Source organism: Arctopsyche grandis, chromosome 9 (genome assembly GCF_051622035.1).
Source record: "Arctopsyche grandis isolate Sample6627 chromosome 9, ASM5162203v2, whole genome shotgun sequence".
NCBI classification, from domain to species: Eukaryota; Metazoa; Arthropoda; class Insecta; order Trichoptera; family Hydropsychidae; genus Arctopsyche; species Arctopsyche grandis.
Genome location: NC_135363.1, coordinates 17,721,033 through 17,737,380, shown reverse-complemented (window position 1 = coordinate 17,737,380; position 16,348 = coordinate 17,721,033). Strand labels below are relative to the sequence as shown.

The following is a 16,348-nucleotide window of genomic DNA, read 5'->3' as shown; positions in this document are numbered from 1 at the left end:
AGATGTAAGTGAATTGGAATGCAAATTCAATCGAATCATCGATGTAAGTATCTTTCGTTCTAAACACCTTTTAAAATTAAAAAAAATTATATTTGTAAAAATCATAAACCAAGAAAATTTAATTATTAAAATAAAACGATATTTACATATATACTCAACTAGTCGGCCATTTATGTGAGAGAATATTCATTGATTGTGCACATTTTATAAATTTCAAAAATTATAAATAATATATATGTTATTATATTAATTATTGTATAAATGTATTTTGTCTACATAGTTAATTACAATAATATTTATTTTCGTGATTATGATTAATAGCAACCAGCTAAACAAACGATGAGAACAAAAGATATCAATAGTTTTAAATAAAAATTTATTAAAACAAATGAGTGAAATTTATTATGATTTTCGATACACGAAATTGAAAAAAACCATACAACAAAAATAAATTTGATTTAAGTTTATGGGTGTGAAAATGCGTAAAAAGGCAGAATTTTACTGGAAAATGTATGTACTGATTTAAAAATATATATATATTAATATCTCGATGATTTATAATAATTGTTAAAATACATACATATATCACGCTATAAACCTTAACAGGTAAATATGTACATATAATTGCGTTTACATTTCTAAATTATACTTGTATACTCGCGAGAAACAACTGAGCAAACAGGTCGTTTTAAAATTACATTAAAAATATAAATATGTATATTCGAATATTTTTTCGTGTCGTTCATGAGTCACTCAAGTACAGGAAAATTTGTGTGTGAATTTAAAAAAATTGGGATTCACCTTCTATCGAAAAGCTTGTATAACATCTAGCGTACGAAACCGCGATGTTTGATTCAGCCATTATGGACCACTGTACATATGTTTTTCGTCTAAATTTTTCATCACGAATTTCGAATATCAATGAGACGAGTTGTAAATTGAAAACCGCAGCGGAATAAATATTTTTTAAATTAATTTACGACAAGCGACAGTCTTCCGAACGGTAACAGAACCGATGCGGTTAAATGCATCATTAATTATTATTATTGTAAAAAAAAAATAAACGAAAATCTCGCACATTGCAGGCTATGCAATGTGCTGAAAAAGCAACAAGTTCTTTCTGAAACTTTTATTATTTACCGACTGAAAATATTTAACCACCAGGTACCAGGCAAAAAAGTTTTTTTATTCAAAAGAAGAAAATAACGGAAAAGTCAATAATGCGAAAATAAATAGTGCATAATTATAGCTAGTGTATTTTACAAGCCACAGCTGTGTGGCGCAGTGGTTAAAATTATAGATTTATTGACCACAAAGTTGCACATTCGAATTGTGTTTATACAATAAGACAAATTTTAGTCGATTACTTGATTTTCACTTGCGATTAATTTTGAATCAAAATATTATAAAATTTATTTTCATAGTTAATTGGAATTATAGTAACGATTTTAATTATCTAAAAGGGGTAATATGTAAAATAACTACTGATAAACATAAATTTTATAAGTGGTTTATCGTTTACCTTTTGGTGAAGTAAAGAAGAGAAAATTGGGAAAGGATTATAATTTTGGTGGATTTTTGATGATGCCAATGTAATTACATACATAGTATGGAAATGTCAACAATTATTATCAGATAAAACCGACAAACTCTGACAGGAGACTGATCAAAATTTTATAATCATTCAGGTCTTGCCAGAAGAAATATTCATACTTGTAACGATGGATATATTTTACCAGTTAGGAGCATTGATGTATAATACACATAGATGGGCCCTGACGTGTGATTTTGGTAGGAGATTTTGTCTTCACTAACTGAGGAGTACGGGGGGTTTAACTAGCGGGGAAGTTGTGAAGAAAAAATGGTTTTTTTCCCTACGATGCAGCGGTACCTAGCTACCTACTAAGAGAAACTGTGCATGTGCCATGTATTTTGCATGCGTCAAAAGGGAGACCAGTATAAGACGTGAGGGCGGATCTAGTGTATTATACATCAATGGTTAGGAGTTTAGCTGGCAAGCAAGCAATCAGTGAGTTATTTAACAGTGGTAAATATTTGAGTTATGTACCGAGTTCTCCTGGGTGCTCCTGTTGCGCCTCGCAGATGAGGCTCTCGGTCCACCAGAGATCGTGAGGTGTGGTCGGCGAGCCCGGCTCTGTGTCCATGTTCTTGGGGGCGGCAGCCCTCAGCGGCGGGGCGAGGGGCGCGCGCCCTCCGCCGCCGGCTGGCAGGTGCATCGGGGACTACGCCCTCGGGGCCCTCCTACCACTTAACAACTACCGCCGACACTCGCCAACCGATATCAACACTTCAACATGGCGTTCATTGTTTCTATTTTATTATAATATAATATCATGAAATATTGTCACTTGTAAAACTATTCATCTGTAAATTAAAATTATTTTCTTGTTACAATTTATACGTGTGTTCCACATATTTATTATTTATAAAATATAGCTTGAATTATTTATAGACCATATATAATTTCGAAAGAGACTTTGTATGTATGTATGTAACTATCGTTGCTTCGTAGAATCCGTGACGTTAAATTTAATAAAATAAAAACAAATTAATATTCAAATAAATTTGAATAAAACAAAACTATTCAAATAAATTGTTTACTATGAGATTGTTCATTTTTAAGCGGTTTATATTACAAATATTGAGCAAAGCCGGGCAAAACCCCTAGTACACTACAATTTCGAAAGAGACTTTATATGTAACTATTGTTGGTTCGTAAATCCGTGACGTTATCGAACAAATAAATTCAAATAAAATAAAAAAAAACAAATAAATTCAAATAAATTTAAATAAAATAAAACTATTCAAATAAATTAAAAAAAAATGTATACTGGGAGATTGGCCATGTTTAAGCGGTTTATATTATAAATACCGAGAGAAGCCGGGTAAAAACACTAGTCTAATATGTATATAATTTCGAAAGAGACATTGTATGTATGTATGTAACTATTGTTAGTTTGTAGAATTCGTGACATTCAATTAAATAAAAAAAAAAACAAATGAATATTCAAATAAAATAAAACTATTCAAATAAATTTAATAAAATGTTTACTATGAGATTGGTCATGTTTAAGTGGTTTATATTACAAATACCGAGTGAAGCTGGGTAAAACCACTAGTTCTCTAAATTTTGACATTAAATTAATCTAAATTAAAGACGTACTAGACTACAAGAAAACTGGAACATTTTCTGGATATAAATAAATCACGGCAAATTTTTGTTCTTCCGATGGCTAAGTATATCTCTGATATAATTTTATTTCAGAATTTAAGCTGTTATTGAATTATTTGTATTATATATAAATACATAGTTTAAATATTTTGACGTTCATATATGTACATATGTTCATATTATAAGATGAAAATGCATTTGTTTATAATCAAATTAAATTAAATGCTGAGATAAAAATTGAGGCTGGGCTAAATTTTATTATGAATTAAATATATGGACTTTTTAAACATATGTACATAAAATAAATTGATATTAAATTATTAATATAATATCAAATGTAAGATCTGAAGCTTGAGTAGAGATATGTACCCAACAATAATAGGTGATATATTACGAATATATTATGCATAATTAGACGTATAAAAATAATTTAAATAATGACAATCAAATAACCGACGGCAACAATTCAAGATTTCATTCGATTTAATTTGTACGTTTACAGTAAAATAAACTTTGAAATAATAATTATGTTGTTTTTCAAGACTCCTAATTCCCAAAGGCGATTATCGCCCAACTTTTTAGAGCTGGGTATCGTAAACCAAAAATTCATAGTTTGAAAAACCGGTCGAACGCAATCATCTCTACTGTGTATAGCAATAGCAATAATAATAATCAAAGTCAATCCATCTGCTCGACGTTGTACGGCCATTATTGAATTATTTCACTTGTAATTGTTTTATTAATTTTTTTGTACCTCTGTTTTGTTTTGAAATCACAATCTAAAACAACAAACACGCTAAATATAAGAGACACGTCTAAGATAAATTTACGCAAGTGCATCGGGGCAGTATCGAATCGCGTTCCGGCCTAATCTGCAAATTATCTGGACATCGTACATTACGTTTGACGTGTTTCCATGTGCGATGGACTAATCAGGATTCATTATGTCTAGATATAATCGAATTCCGTTCGACTGCATACCCCAGTTCCGACTGATAGTTCAAAACAATCGTAAGATTAATTTAAATTAAAATTGCATACGTCGGATGAAACGTGCACGCACCGTCGCGTAATCGATTAATTAGTGCCTTTTGAATCCCCCATAGAGATTATACCTATTGTTAATTACGTTAATTCTGTTTATTGGCGAATTTTCATCGAACAGTTAAATAATGGGTGATATTACACGTCAATATTTCATTTCGTAAACATGAAAATATACACACGTACGTACATACATACATACATACATATACATATATGCAAACGCGACGAGAGGTATTTAATAATTCAAACCGTTCTGCAATTTATCGAAATGAGCTATAAAATGATTTGATCAATTTCTACATATATATTTAATTAATAATTACTAGGGTTTGTATTCATATATTTATATAACAAAGTTTTTATATAAATATTACTTAACTTAAATTCATTTTTATGTATAGTCCTTTAATATATATAATATATGTATTTAAAAAAGAATAGCTTTTTCAAATATGCACAACCAGCTTTATTTTATTAAATATAGAAAGAATACATACAGTTCTATAAACATATTTATATATCTACATATTGCTATAATGAATATTAATTATGTATTATAGATATAGAATTATGTTTGTGCATTTCACATTTTCGCGGCTAATTAACATTACGAGGAAACCATATAACTGAAATTGATTTTAACTGAAATCGTTTTCTCGCATCATAGTATGCATGTATAAGTAATTACAGATCTAAAAAAAACTTTAAACAAATAAGCAATAAGGCACCATCGATTATGAATAAATTTAAAATAAAAGCATTATATACATATAGAATATGAAATATGCAAGATTAATCTTCGGAAGTCGAGAAATGGAACATGGAATATTGAATTTAAATTTTAACATCGTAAAATTAAAAATTCATAAATATGAAACCAAAATAATTAAATTTAGTGAGAAAAATCGAAAATAGCAACGTCTATATAAAATAAATAGGATTTTATTAAATGAGCCGTTATATTGGAAATGAGCGTAAGTCCACTTTTAATTTCGGGAAATATCTTGCAAAATATTAAATATAATATTAAGCGTTTTACAATATTTAGAAATACTGTAATACGTTTATATATCGAATTAAAATAAGTTATAACAATTTGTGAACTGATTCAAACAGAAATAGTGTTTTTGGAACTGAAAATTGGACTTTCAAATATGCATACATATGTATGTATACAGTCTTGAATTCTTCGAGCAATACATATAGTTATACAAAAAGGTGCCATTAAACTTAAATCATACAATGTATTGCACACAATCAAATTGCACAGGCTAATCCATCGGCACAAAAGAAAAGGAAAACAATAACAAATGCAAATTCATGCAATTCTCTCAATTTGTATGGGGAGCCGGTATGCGAATCGACACTCGATCCAGACAGACGTCAAATCGAGCACATACGTGAGCTTAGAACACTTTTCGACGAAAAAGTGTGCAACATTGACCCGCGATAATAACAATAACACACACATCACCACGAACACTCGCGAACTCGTTCAATCGCACCGGACGATCTGGTCTATTCCTAAATTCATACGAATCGCTGGGAAATAAATGCACGGCGCGGGCCGGGAATTTATTATAATTATTATTATAGTAATATATATAAGGCTAGATTTTGCACCGAGGTGTCGTGAGTCAGTGCGCTTCTTTCCGAGAAGCAGCTGTCAAAGTGACGTACGCGAGCTGTCAACACACGCTGTCCGTGACGTGACGCACCGGCGAGTGAACGTCCGTATTGCAATACTGCCAAACCGGCACTGAACGACGTCGGTGCGTGCTTCGCCTCTATACTGGAGTTCCGTCGTGGTGATGCTGTCAATCCTAGGATCGCGGTCGTTGATCTTCATACTAATCGAATGCTATCTTAGAGGCTCGAAGTACCTACATATGTACATAAACGGGTGACCGTGAAAAAGTCGAAAATATTCGTTTATCATGCATACATATGAAAAACGGTTGGTATATATATATATATATCAGTGGCGTGCGGCAAAACGCTCTCACCCGCCGTCGAACATCCTCACTTAATTTGCGCGAGCAGGATATAACAGGAGCAAGAGGAACAGGCTTTTCCTCCCGTATCCTGCGCGAGCACATTAAACAAGACTGTATGACAAAAATAGAGATAATTTCAACGCATGCCACTGATATATATTACATATATGTACATAGTACCGTTTACCATGCACCCTTTTTTTTTGATATTTCCACTTAAGATCTTTCGATTTTCAATCTTTGCTTTTTCGAACTTTTCACTTTCGGTCCCGTGAGGTAGACCCGTACGTAAACATATCACGCCGAGTTTTCTTTTTGCATAGTTTTCCGAGTTTTCATATGTCAAATATGGCGTCAAGATGAACGTCAGAGTTCAAAAAAGAATGTCAAAATGTCTTCCGAATTTAAATCACTTTCATAGTATTACAGCATATGCTAAAAAGGGCCACCGTTATAATTGGTTTTCGAGGATTATAGTGGGCGGCGAATATTTTTTTTAGATTTTGCATATGCAAAAAAAAAATACCGTTTCATTTCGATTGTCGTCTTTATTTTATCTATATATATAAAAATGAATGTCTGTGTGTGTGCCTCGAATATGCTGCTAAACCACTGAACCGATTACGGTGAAACTTTCAGGATTTGTTGTGTGCATGTCCGGGAAGATTACTGTGAAAAAAAAAACGGGAAAAACGGGAATGAGTGTCATTGCAACGCAATAATTTCAAATGTGTTCGCTACCTGCGTTTTTCCGACAAATTGGAACGGGAACGGGAACGGGAATTGCATGCGTTATTATGGCATTGCAACGCATGCCGGGGTTCAGCTAGTAAAAAAAGCAGCAACAAAAATTCTTATAAGATTCTTATTACAAGTTGATCGCCACGAAAATTCAGATTAAAAGTAGCTCCTAACCAGAGATCGGCCTACAAAAGCGAGAGAGCAAAAATAAAAGGTTGACAATTGTAATTGACAATAGTGAACTATTTTTTGTCGGCAAAAGAAACTTGTCCGTCGATCTCTGCTCCCAACCTCAAAAAAGTTGGGTACCCTTGCCTTAAGGGTTTTTCGGGTAGTTAGTTATTACTAGTGAGCGAACCGGAAGCGTGCCGTTCATTGTTAATTGTTGCTGTGCTTTGTTCAATTTTATGATGAACCTTTTTTTTTGCACTCTAGCTTTGTAAATAGACCCAAAACGCCCTGATTCATGGTAAAAGCACGCTCCCAATCCGCTCTTCAGTTATCACTAAGGAACGGCGGACAGCATGCTTTTGTCCAAAAAAATGAGTTCACTATTGTCAACTTTTTCTGTTCTCTAGATTTGTAGATCAATAGTATAATAACTATTTTTCTATGGAAATGGAAATTCCACCACCAGACGGCCAGGATGCTTAGTAATTGACAATAGTAAGCCATTTTTTTTTGTCTTAATTTTTGGAACTAGTGAACTTGCAACGCAATTATTCACCAGCTGCCACTGCCTGATCCATCGGCAATGCTGCCTATTCAAGTATTTTAAATTTAAAAAAATTATGTTTGTCTGTCTGTCTGTCTCGAATAGGCTCCTAAACCACTGAATTGATTGCGATGGAACTTTCAGGATTTGTTGTATGCATTCCCGGGAAGATTACTGTGAAAAAAAAACGGGAAAAACCTCTTAATAATAATATTCGTAATTACGATTTCATCGACGCGAAAGTATGAAGCGCCAGTGTGTAGTTAAGGAAATGTGTACGTTGGTAACCAACTTGCGCGCACGCATGCCAACGTACAAATACATTACGTACCACTCATACCAACCTGACATTACGTACCACTCATAACAATCCTACATATGTATATAAATCAATATTTTTCTGTATGTAACTTATGCGTTCCTATACTTTACTATAATTTAATTTGATTATTAAGTAATAATTTGAAACATTCACTTATCAAAACGCATAGAAAAACGGGAATGGGAACGGGAATTGCATGCGTTATTGTTAATGAACAAAATCGTTGCGTACGTGCGTACGTTGCATTCGATATCCTCAAGTCGCTACAATGTGTGCAATTTATTTTAGGTTTCTTTCTATATATTCAAATCATTCAATCGGCAACTGACATGACCTTGAATTGAGCACACCTGGATTTGTACACTGGGCCGAGACCGTGTTCACTAAAACCTTTTGCCTCCATATTCTCTGCGGTCAATCTGCGGCTGTGGATTTTCAACTCGGACGCAACACCTCGAACAGTACAACCGTCCCATTTGCACGTGCACAAACCGCCATCCAAACGAAAGAGACGTGCAAAAAACCACGCGAAAACGCTCAACGCAAAGCGACGTTCTGATTTAATATTTTGCACCGCGAAAAATGAACGATCGCGTCTGCCGCACGGTGGTTCGCTGCGGAGCGAAAGAGACCACAGTGCGGCGCCAGCTTCCGCGCCATCGAAAACACCGCTAATTCTAAATTGAATCGTTTTAACGTGACATTCGCTAAAAATTCGCACGCAGTCTGTTATTTAGTCGGACTCGCATTGTGCCTTTCCATTTCACGGCTAATTTATCGCGAAACATTCGCCCGTAATGGATGATAAGTGTCGCGCGTTTTGTTTCATTCTAAACACAAACGCCGCTATGATTCTATTAGGCGGGGTTTTCAGTGGTGACTTTGAAGTCGTTTTATGAATTATATATCGTATTATTATCAGCCACATATCCCACTGCATATATGTAGTGCCAGTGTTTGTCCAATTATCGTAGTTGGAAACTGGACGGACGGCTACCGGCTCCGACTGCTATTTGGGCAGCGGCCCATAAACGCATTATCCGTCATTATAATTCGGGATCGAATCCAATCTCGGATTATACTATATATATGGCATCAGTAATAAAACTCACCTGTTCGATGAGTGTCCATATATTAGAAATATGAACGCGTGTATGTGTATTGTAGATATGTCTGAACGCATCAACGATGATAACCTATTCGGATTGTGTTATAGAAATGCATTTCAAATACACTCGCTGCGGTCGACCATTAGCGATGAATTCATAAAATTTGTATTACCCGCGTAAAATTTCCAAATATTAAATTTTCGTCTAATAACACGCTCGTCGGATTTAATTATATAAATATATACATACATATGTATATGAATAAATAGAATGGAAAATGTTGGATATTAAATGTCAACCGCGTACTAATCAACGTATTATATACATATACATATGTATGTAGATGAGATGATTTAAAATTGGAAGCCACACTGTTTATATATGAGATTTTGCATGAAACACACATAAATATTAAAAAATAGAGTGGAAAATTTGAGATTTTCCAATTTGAATGTAAATAGTTTTAGTATTAAATCGAATGAAAATAATGAAAATTATTAATATAAAGCATTTTCGTATCGTGTAAAAGAAAGTGTAGAGGAAAATTGAAAGATTTTCTGCAGGTTCGATTTATAGATCTTGTATGTACTATTGCATACCTTTTTAATCTTCTAAATATCATGTGTGTTAGAATATGAAGTAAAAGGAAAATATAGCACCCATAATCTTTCGGCACCTATACTATATTAAAAATACGGCACCTGGTCCGAGAATCCTCCTGAAGTGCTTTCAGTGATATTTTATCCATTGTATTGACAGATTTGACAGTGATCGATAACGGTGATTCACATATTTGAAGAAATGTAGAAGAAACTTGTCGAAATAATAAAATCGTACGAATTAACAATGAATTGAAGGAACGCCCTTCCCAACTACATACATATGTAGAAGCCACGAGGACTAAAAAAAACACGCTCGGTGTGCTTACGCCCTAATACTTATCTAATATCACTAATCTAATATGTGGGATATTGTTTAAAAAGTTTACATATACAGTGGATTCCGCTTAATTATGAAAAATCTTGCCAAAACATTTTGTCCCAAATAGCCAGCTGACTCTAATAAGAAAAGTTGTACCTGAGATTTGTCTCAAATAGTCGGCTGACCCAATTAACCAGCGCCCGAATTAAGCAGAATCCACTGTATAAAAAAAACAAAAAGAATTTAAATCATAAAAATCTGCATTAGCATTTAAAAGATCACTACAAAAAACCCACTAGAATCTAACTAGAATATATTTTCCAACTGAATATTCCACCTAACCTTTTCCTTTCTTTCCATTAAAAAAAATTAACATGCAACGAAATGTGGTATTAGATTCAAATATATGTAATTACTAAATCATACATGTTACGGTATAGGAATTTTGAGTGCCACTCATAATCACAGGCTCGTACATACAATTTACGCCATGTGACAGATACTTAATGGTAGTATAATAAAAATGAAAAAACATTCATTCGGGTTAGAAACGATCGAAAATTCGCGATAAGTGGCGTTCTGCGTGATTTAGCGACGGATTAGGCCGACAGGAAACCATAAAATCAGGAATGCCTGATAAGTGAGTGCGCGCGTATCGAATCAGTGACTGGCGACACAATATAAAATCATGGTATAAATAAAATAAACAGTGTCTGGTGGCGTAAAAGTTGAAGAAGTTGTTGTCTTAAGAATGTGGTGGGGCGTACGGGTGGGCGAGGCTACGCCACAGCCACGCCTATTGCCCTCCCCTCTACGATTCGCATTTTCTTCACTATTGGCTCGGAAACTCGCAAGATATCATCGCTAAGCCATTTTCGGATCGGCATTTTCCAATATTTTCACAACATTTTTATACCAATTCAAATTAAATCATTTTATTTTCGGTGTATGCATTTTTTAAATTTCGATACATTTTTTATTAATATTTCGAAACTTACTATACGATATTTAAATGCTTTTTATTATTACTAAATTATATTCGCAATACATCTTATTTATTTATTTAACGTTTTTGACCATTGTGGCATTACAGGAAGAACCTAAGGGCCGGGCCGCACCGTGCAACTTTGTCGGCCGACTTGTTGCGCGACACAAAAAAATGTATGGAAATGTGTGCGACAAACAAGTTGACGAGTGTGGCATGTCCCATCTACCTGCATGCATTGGTATGGTCGCCCTCAACCAAGTTGTTCGCGAGTTGAGCGGTGCGGCCCGGCCCTAAATAATAAAATACAAAAATACATAATAAAATAATAAAATAAAATAAGAGAGGGAGAAAACAAAAAATAAAATAAAAAAATAATAGATACAACTAAAAGTGAAAGCAAAAAATTAGGTAAAATTGGGAATTCTCGACAGGGCGGACCCTCTAGGGTCGGAAGCGAGGCTCGGTCGACCCGCTCCTTCCTGTTATTGGTTGCTCTTTACGACTAATCTAGTATCGCCGTGCCCTGAATTAACTCGACTTTTACCTGATGAAATACTCTGACTTATGCTGTCTGGTTCGCATATAATTTCGGATGGTCGGCAGCGTACGGAAATATTCCGACCTAACATTAGAATAATATAATACTATGTATAATATAATACTAATTTATAATGTAATAATATAATACTAATTTATCTACTATCTTCCATTTGGGCCTCGCAGGGTTGCTTTGTATTTGTAGCTTGTTCTTATTTATCGGAACAGGCTGCAGGTGCAAGACATTCCCTTATTTGTATTTTTTCTTATTTTAAATTTTAATTACTTTAAAGTTTTTTATGATTGTGTTAAATGCTGTATTGTTTTGTACTTTTCTTTTTTTTGTAATTTGGTAAAAGTGGGAATTCTCGACAGGGCGGACCCTCTAGGCTCGGAAGCGAGGCTCGGTTGACCCGCTCCTTCCTGTTATTGGTTGCTCTTTGCAACTACTCTAGTATTTCCGTGTCCTGAATTAACTCGGCTTTTACCTGATGAAATACTCTGACATATACTGCCTGGTGGAAAAAATCGCATTCAGGCACGGCAGCAACGATTTCATTGAGAAGTCGAATAGCTCTTGGAATAGGAGCCATTCGAGAAATAACTATGCGAGCAGGCGGTACAACCTTATATCTATTTTAATAGCTACTGATCTACTGATCATTTTCTATTTTACAATTTTAATTTAATTTTGTTAGTAATCATAGTATTATATTATTCTAATGTTAATGTACAACATAATAGGATAAAGAGCTCAAAAACCTATTTACAATTCTAATAAATGCTCATAATACATCTAATATGTACATACATAATATTAATTAAAGACTCTCTAAAGTCGACGATCTAAAGAAGATTGTGTTTAGGTAATCTTACTATACGATATAGAATCTATAGAATATACTAGGTAGTTTTAGATATGAGCCATTATATTTGAAAGTGACGGAAGTTCAATTTTCAATTCAAAACACTATTTCTGTTTGACTTAAGTCACAAATAGTTATCACATACACCAGCGGTTCCCAACCTGTGGTACGCGTATCACTTGGTGGTACGCGAAAAAAAGTCAGTAATGGCGGATATGATTTACATTCATAAATAGAAATATTTTTTATATAATTAATAAATATTATCCTAATTAATCATAGTCGACGTCAATATGTACAGTTGATGATCCAGCAAGCGATACCGTTTAATAAAAGACAAATATAGAAATACATAGATTGAATGCAGCTCCAAACTTGAGGGTATATAAATCTGTCATCATATGAACCGAATTTTAAAAAACCTTCCTCGAAACACGCACAAGAATCTCATTAAATTTATCTTGTAAGGAGATTTAATTAAAAGAAAATATATACTTATAATAGAATGCTTTGTTTGTATTATATAACATAAGAATGCTTTGTTTCTTTTTCATATACTTATCAATCAACGATTTCAAAGTTCAAAACTTGACAAACTTAATAACATAAAAGCGGTCATTATATTATACAAATGATTGGATATATCATTAATTGTCTGATCAGCACTTTTAATATATAAAAACAGTCGTGTATTGTATGATAATGTGTATTGATATTTGACGCGTATGATCATCTTCACCTATGAGATTCTGTTACTGTACGAAATCCTTAATTAATTTTGACTTGACCGGCTGCAAAGGTATAAACGATAAACAATTACATCATGAGAGTAGTGCTCGAATATATTCGAGAAAATGTAATAAGGTGTAAGGAAGGCCACAAGGGAATTAGGAAAATGTGTGGGACAATAAATATGAGAAAACTGATGGAAGCGTATTAGATGCAGCAGTGGATGGTGAATGCTTGAGAATGACGAAAAAAGTGCTTAAATGGTACTTAAGAGAATGTATGAGGAATTAAGGAAGACCGCAAGGGAGGTAGGTAGATGAAAATAGAAAAATGTGTGGCATTAGATGAGAAAACAGAGGCAAATGAAAGCGTGTTGGATGCGGCAGTGGATGGTGAATGGTTGTTATAGACGATAAAAGTACTTGAATGGTACTGAAGAGAATGTATTAGGTGCTTGGATGGTACTGAAGAGAATATATAAGATGCTTGAATGTCACTCAAGAGAATATGTAAGGGTGTAAGAAAGACCACAAAGGAGATGGATAAATTAAAATAGAAAAATATTTGGCATGAAACGAGAAAGCAGAGGCGAATGAGGGTATGTTGGATGATGAATAGTTTTGAAAGACGAAAAAGGTGCTCGAATGGTACTCAACAGAATTTATCTGTTGATGTTCTTTATTTGATTTTGATTTTTAAATGCTTTTTATTATTACGAAATTATGTTCACAATACATCTTATATCTATTTTAATAGCTACTGATCTACTGATCATTTTCTATTTTACAATTTTAATTTAATTTGGTTAGTAATCACAGTATTATATTATTCTAATGTTAATCTAAAGCATAATAGGAAAAAGAGCTCAAAAACCTATTTACAATCAACATAATTTATAAGGTGCTTGAATGGTACTGAAGAGAATGTACATACATATAAGGGTTTAAGGACAACCACAAAGGAGGTGGGTAGATGAAAATAGAAAAATATTTGGCATGAAATAAGAAAGCAGAGGCGAATGAGGGCGTGTTGGATGGCGAATGGTTATGAAAGACGAAAAAGGTGCTTCAATGGTATGTATAAGGGTGTAAGGAAGATTTATAAAGGAGGTGAGTAGATGAAAATAGAAAAATGTATGGTATGAGATAAGAAAACAGAGGCGAATGGAAGCGTGTTGGATGCAATCGTGAATGGTGAATGTTAGTGAATGACGAGAAAAGTGCTTGAATGATCGCAATAAAATGTAAAAGGGTGGAAAGAAGGCCACAAGGGAGATGGTTAGATGAAAATATAAATTTTTTTGGGACGAGATGAGAAAACAGAGACGAATGGAAGTGTATTGGACGCAGCAGTGGATGGTGAATGGCTTTCAATGATGATGTTGATGATGGCATTGTCGAAAAATAGGTATGATAGACAAAATCCAAGATCCACATTCAAATTTCATAAGGCTTCGGTGGATTTGTAAGGGTTGAATGGTCTAAGCTGTAAAGTCTAAACGAAGAGCGGTAATTTGACAGTGAATTTGAGGAGACGAGTGTCGTATTTTAAATGGAGCATACCGCACGTTGGTGGTGAAGCAGGCGGTCGTCTTGGCCTGGTGGTAACCGAGAAGGCCGAGTGGCGGTGGCGGTTTTGGTTTGGGGTTTTGGCACCAATTAGCCACCACACCGCACCACCATTTTATGAATGAAAGAAGGCGCGAGTGCGGTGACCATGCGGCTGCGGGACACCGCAACAACACCCCCATACTAACGCCCGTGACCATACCCAACCACTCCTCTTCGTTGCTCACCTAACACTTGTTACATTTACATTTTTCCCACATTCAATTATCGATTTTACTTCTACAGGTACACATAGTCACATCTTTTTGGAAACGAAAAATAAAAAAATAAAAAAAATTACCGTTGTTTAGTATTACATATGTTATAAATGTATCTATATTGAACTGCTTTAATACATTATTTAGCATCACTATGGACCGCAAGACGCACGAACATCTCCATCCTCAATGAGCTGGCAGTCTCAGAGAGACTCTCACAGCATGTAGGAAAAGGATTCTTTCCTAGTTTGGTCAAATGGCCAGGAATTATGTGGAGAGTCTGAGGAGGCTGGTAGTTGGTAGGCCGGAATGCTGGAGGGAAGACGAGCGAGAGGATGGTCTTCCAAGATATGGTCTGACCAAATCAAAGAACTGGTGGGATCGTCACGTAACCCTTTGAATGCTGACCAAAGCCGATCGGTGTTTCGCCAACAAGTCCATGAGCCTGAAATACGCCGATAAGCGTTGTTTTTTGTGTATGTAAAAAATACACAAGAATACTACCCGCTAAGCCTTTCCAGGTAGCATTGAAAAAAAATGCATTGGACATGGGTCGTGTAATTCGTGTCAATGTTTATATAGACTGGTTTACACCGGAATTTCTGAATTTATTACCATAGCAGAATTTCTCGATGGAAATCCCTAACTGTTGAGTATTTTAGATTGTGGCTTGGCATTTAGATTGTGAGCATTACATGTTAACACTTTGCACTCTTATTAGAATTTCTCTTCACCACTAGTCTACTCTGGGATGGAAAAAAAATTAATTTTAGTTGTTCATATGAAGAAGATGGAACTAGTTTTGTAAAAATACATTCATAAATAGAATTCTTTTGTTTATTTTATATTGTTGCAAGATATATTAGAGAGTCTAAACACACCTTTACAAAACTCGAAATCCTCGGCAGTAGTTATGTAGGGGTTGTTTTGACTGGCTACAATTTTTATACCTGCTTTCTATTGGATTTCTAAATAATTCTAGTTGGAAATGTTGGCGAAATTTTCAGCGTGGCGGGCTTTCGACAGAAAAGACGTCAGTACTCAAAGGGTTAAAGTAAACCTGTCTTTTTGTGTATTATTAAAACCGAATGCAAATTTTTATTTCAACTAAATATATGTATGTATGTTTGCATATGATCTATAGCATAGTTCACTGTTCAACCGACTGTTTACCAATATATAGGTCGTGATTACTAAAGGACGGATACTCATTAGGGCATTGGCAAATAACAATACACGTTCCAACAGTGCCAAATGCAAGATTGAAAAAAAAAGTTTTCTACGGAAGTTAACAATAGCTACGTATAGCCTCAATCATACTCCGCTGCTAAATTCAGATCGACCGTCTCCTATAGAAG

At 34.4% G+C, this 16,348-nt stretch overlaps 1 protein-coding gene across 1 annotated transcript in view; it reads right to left on the bottom strand.

The window, feature by feature from the left end:
• Positions 1-6,002, bottom strand: part of LOC143916520 (protein lozenge-like) — a 56,993-nt gene extending 50,991 nt beyond the window's left edge. The window contains exons 1-2 of the mRNA XM_077437657.1: positions 5,864-6,002; positions 2,069-2,385 (exon numbers count right to left, since the gene is read on the bottom strand). Of these exons, the coding sequence (XP_077293783.1) occupies positions 2,069-2,237 (169 nt within the window). The 5' untranslated portion in view covers positions 2,238-2,385; positions 5,864-6,002. The remainder of the gene's footprint in view (positions 1-2,068; positions 2,386-5,863) is intronic.
• Between the last annotated feature and the right edge of the window lie 10,346 nt (positions 6,003-16,348).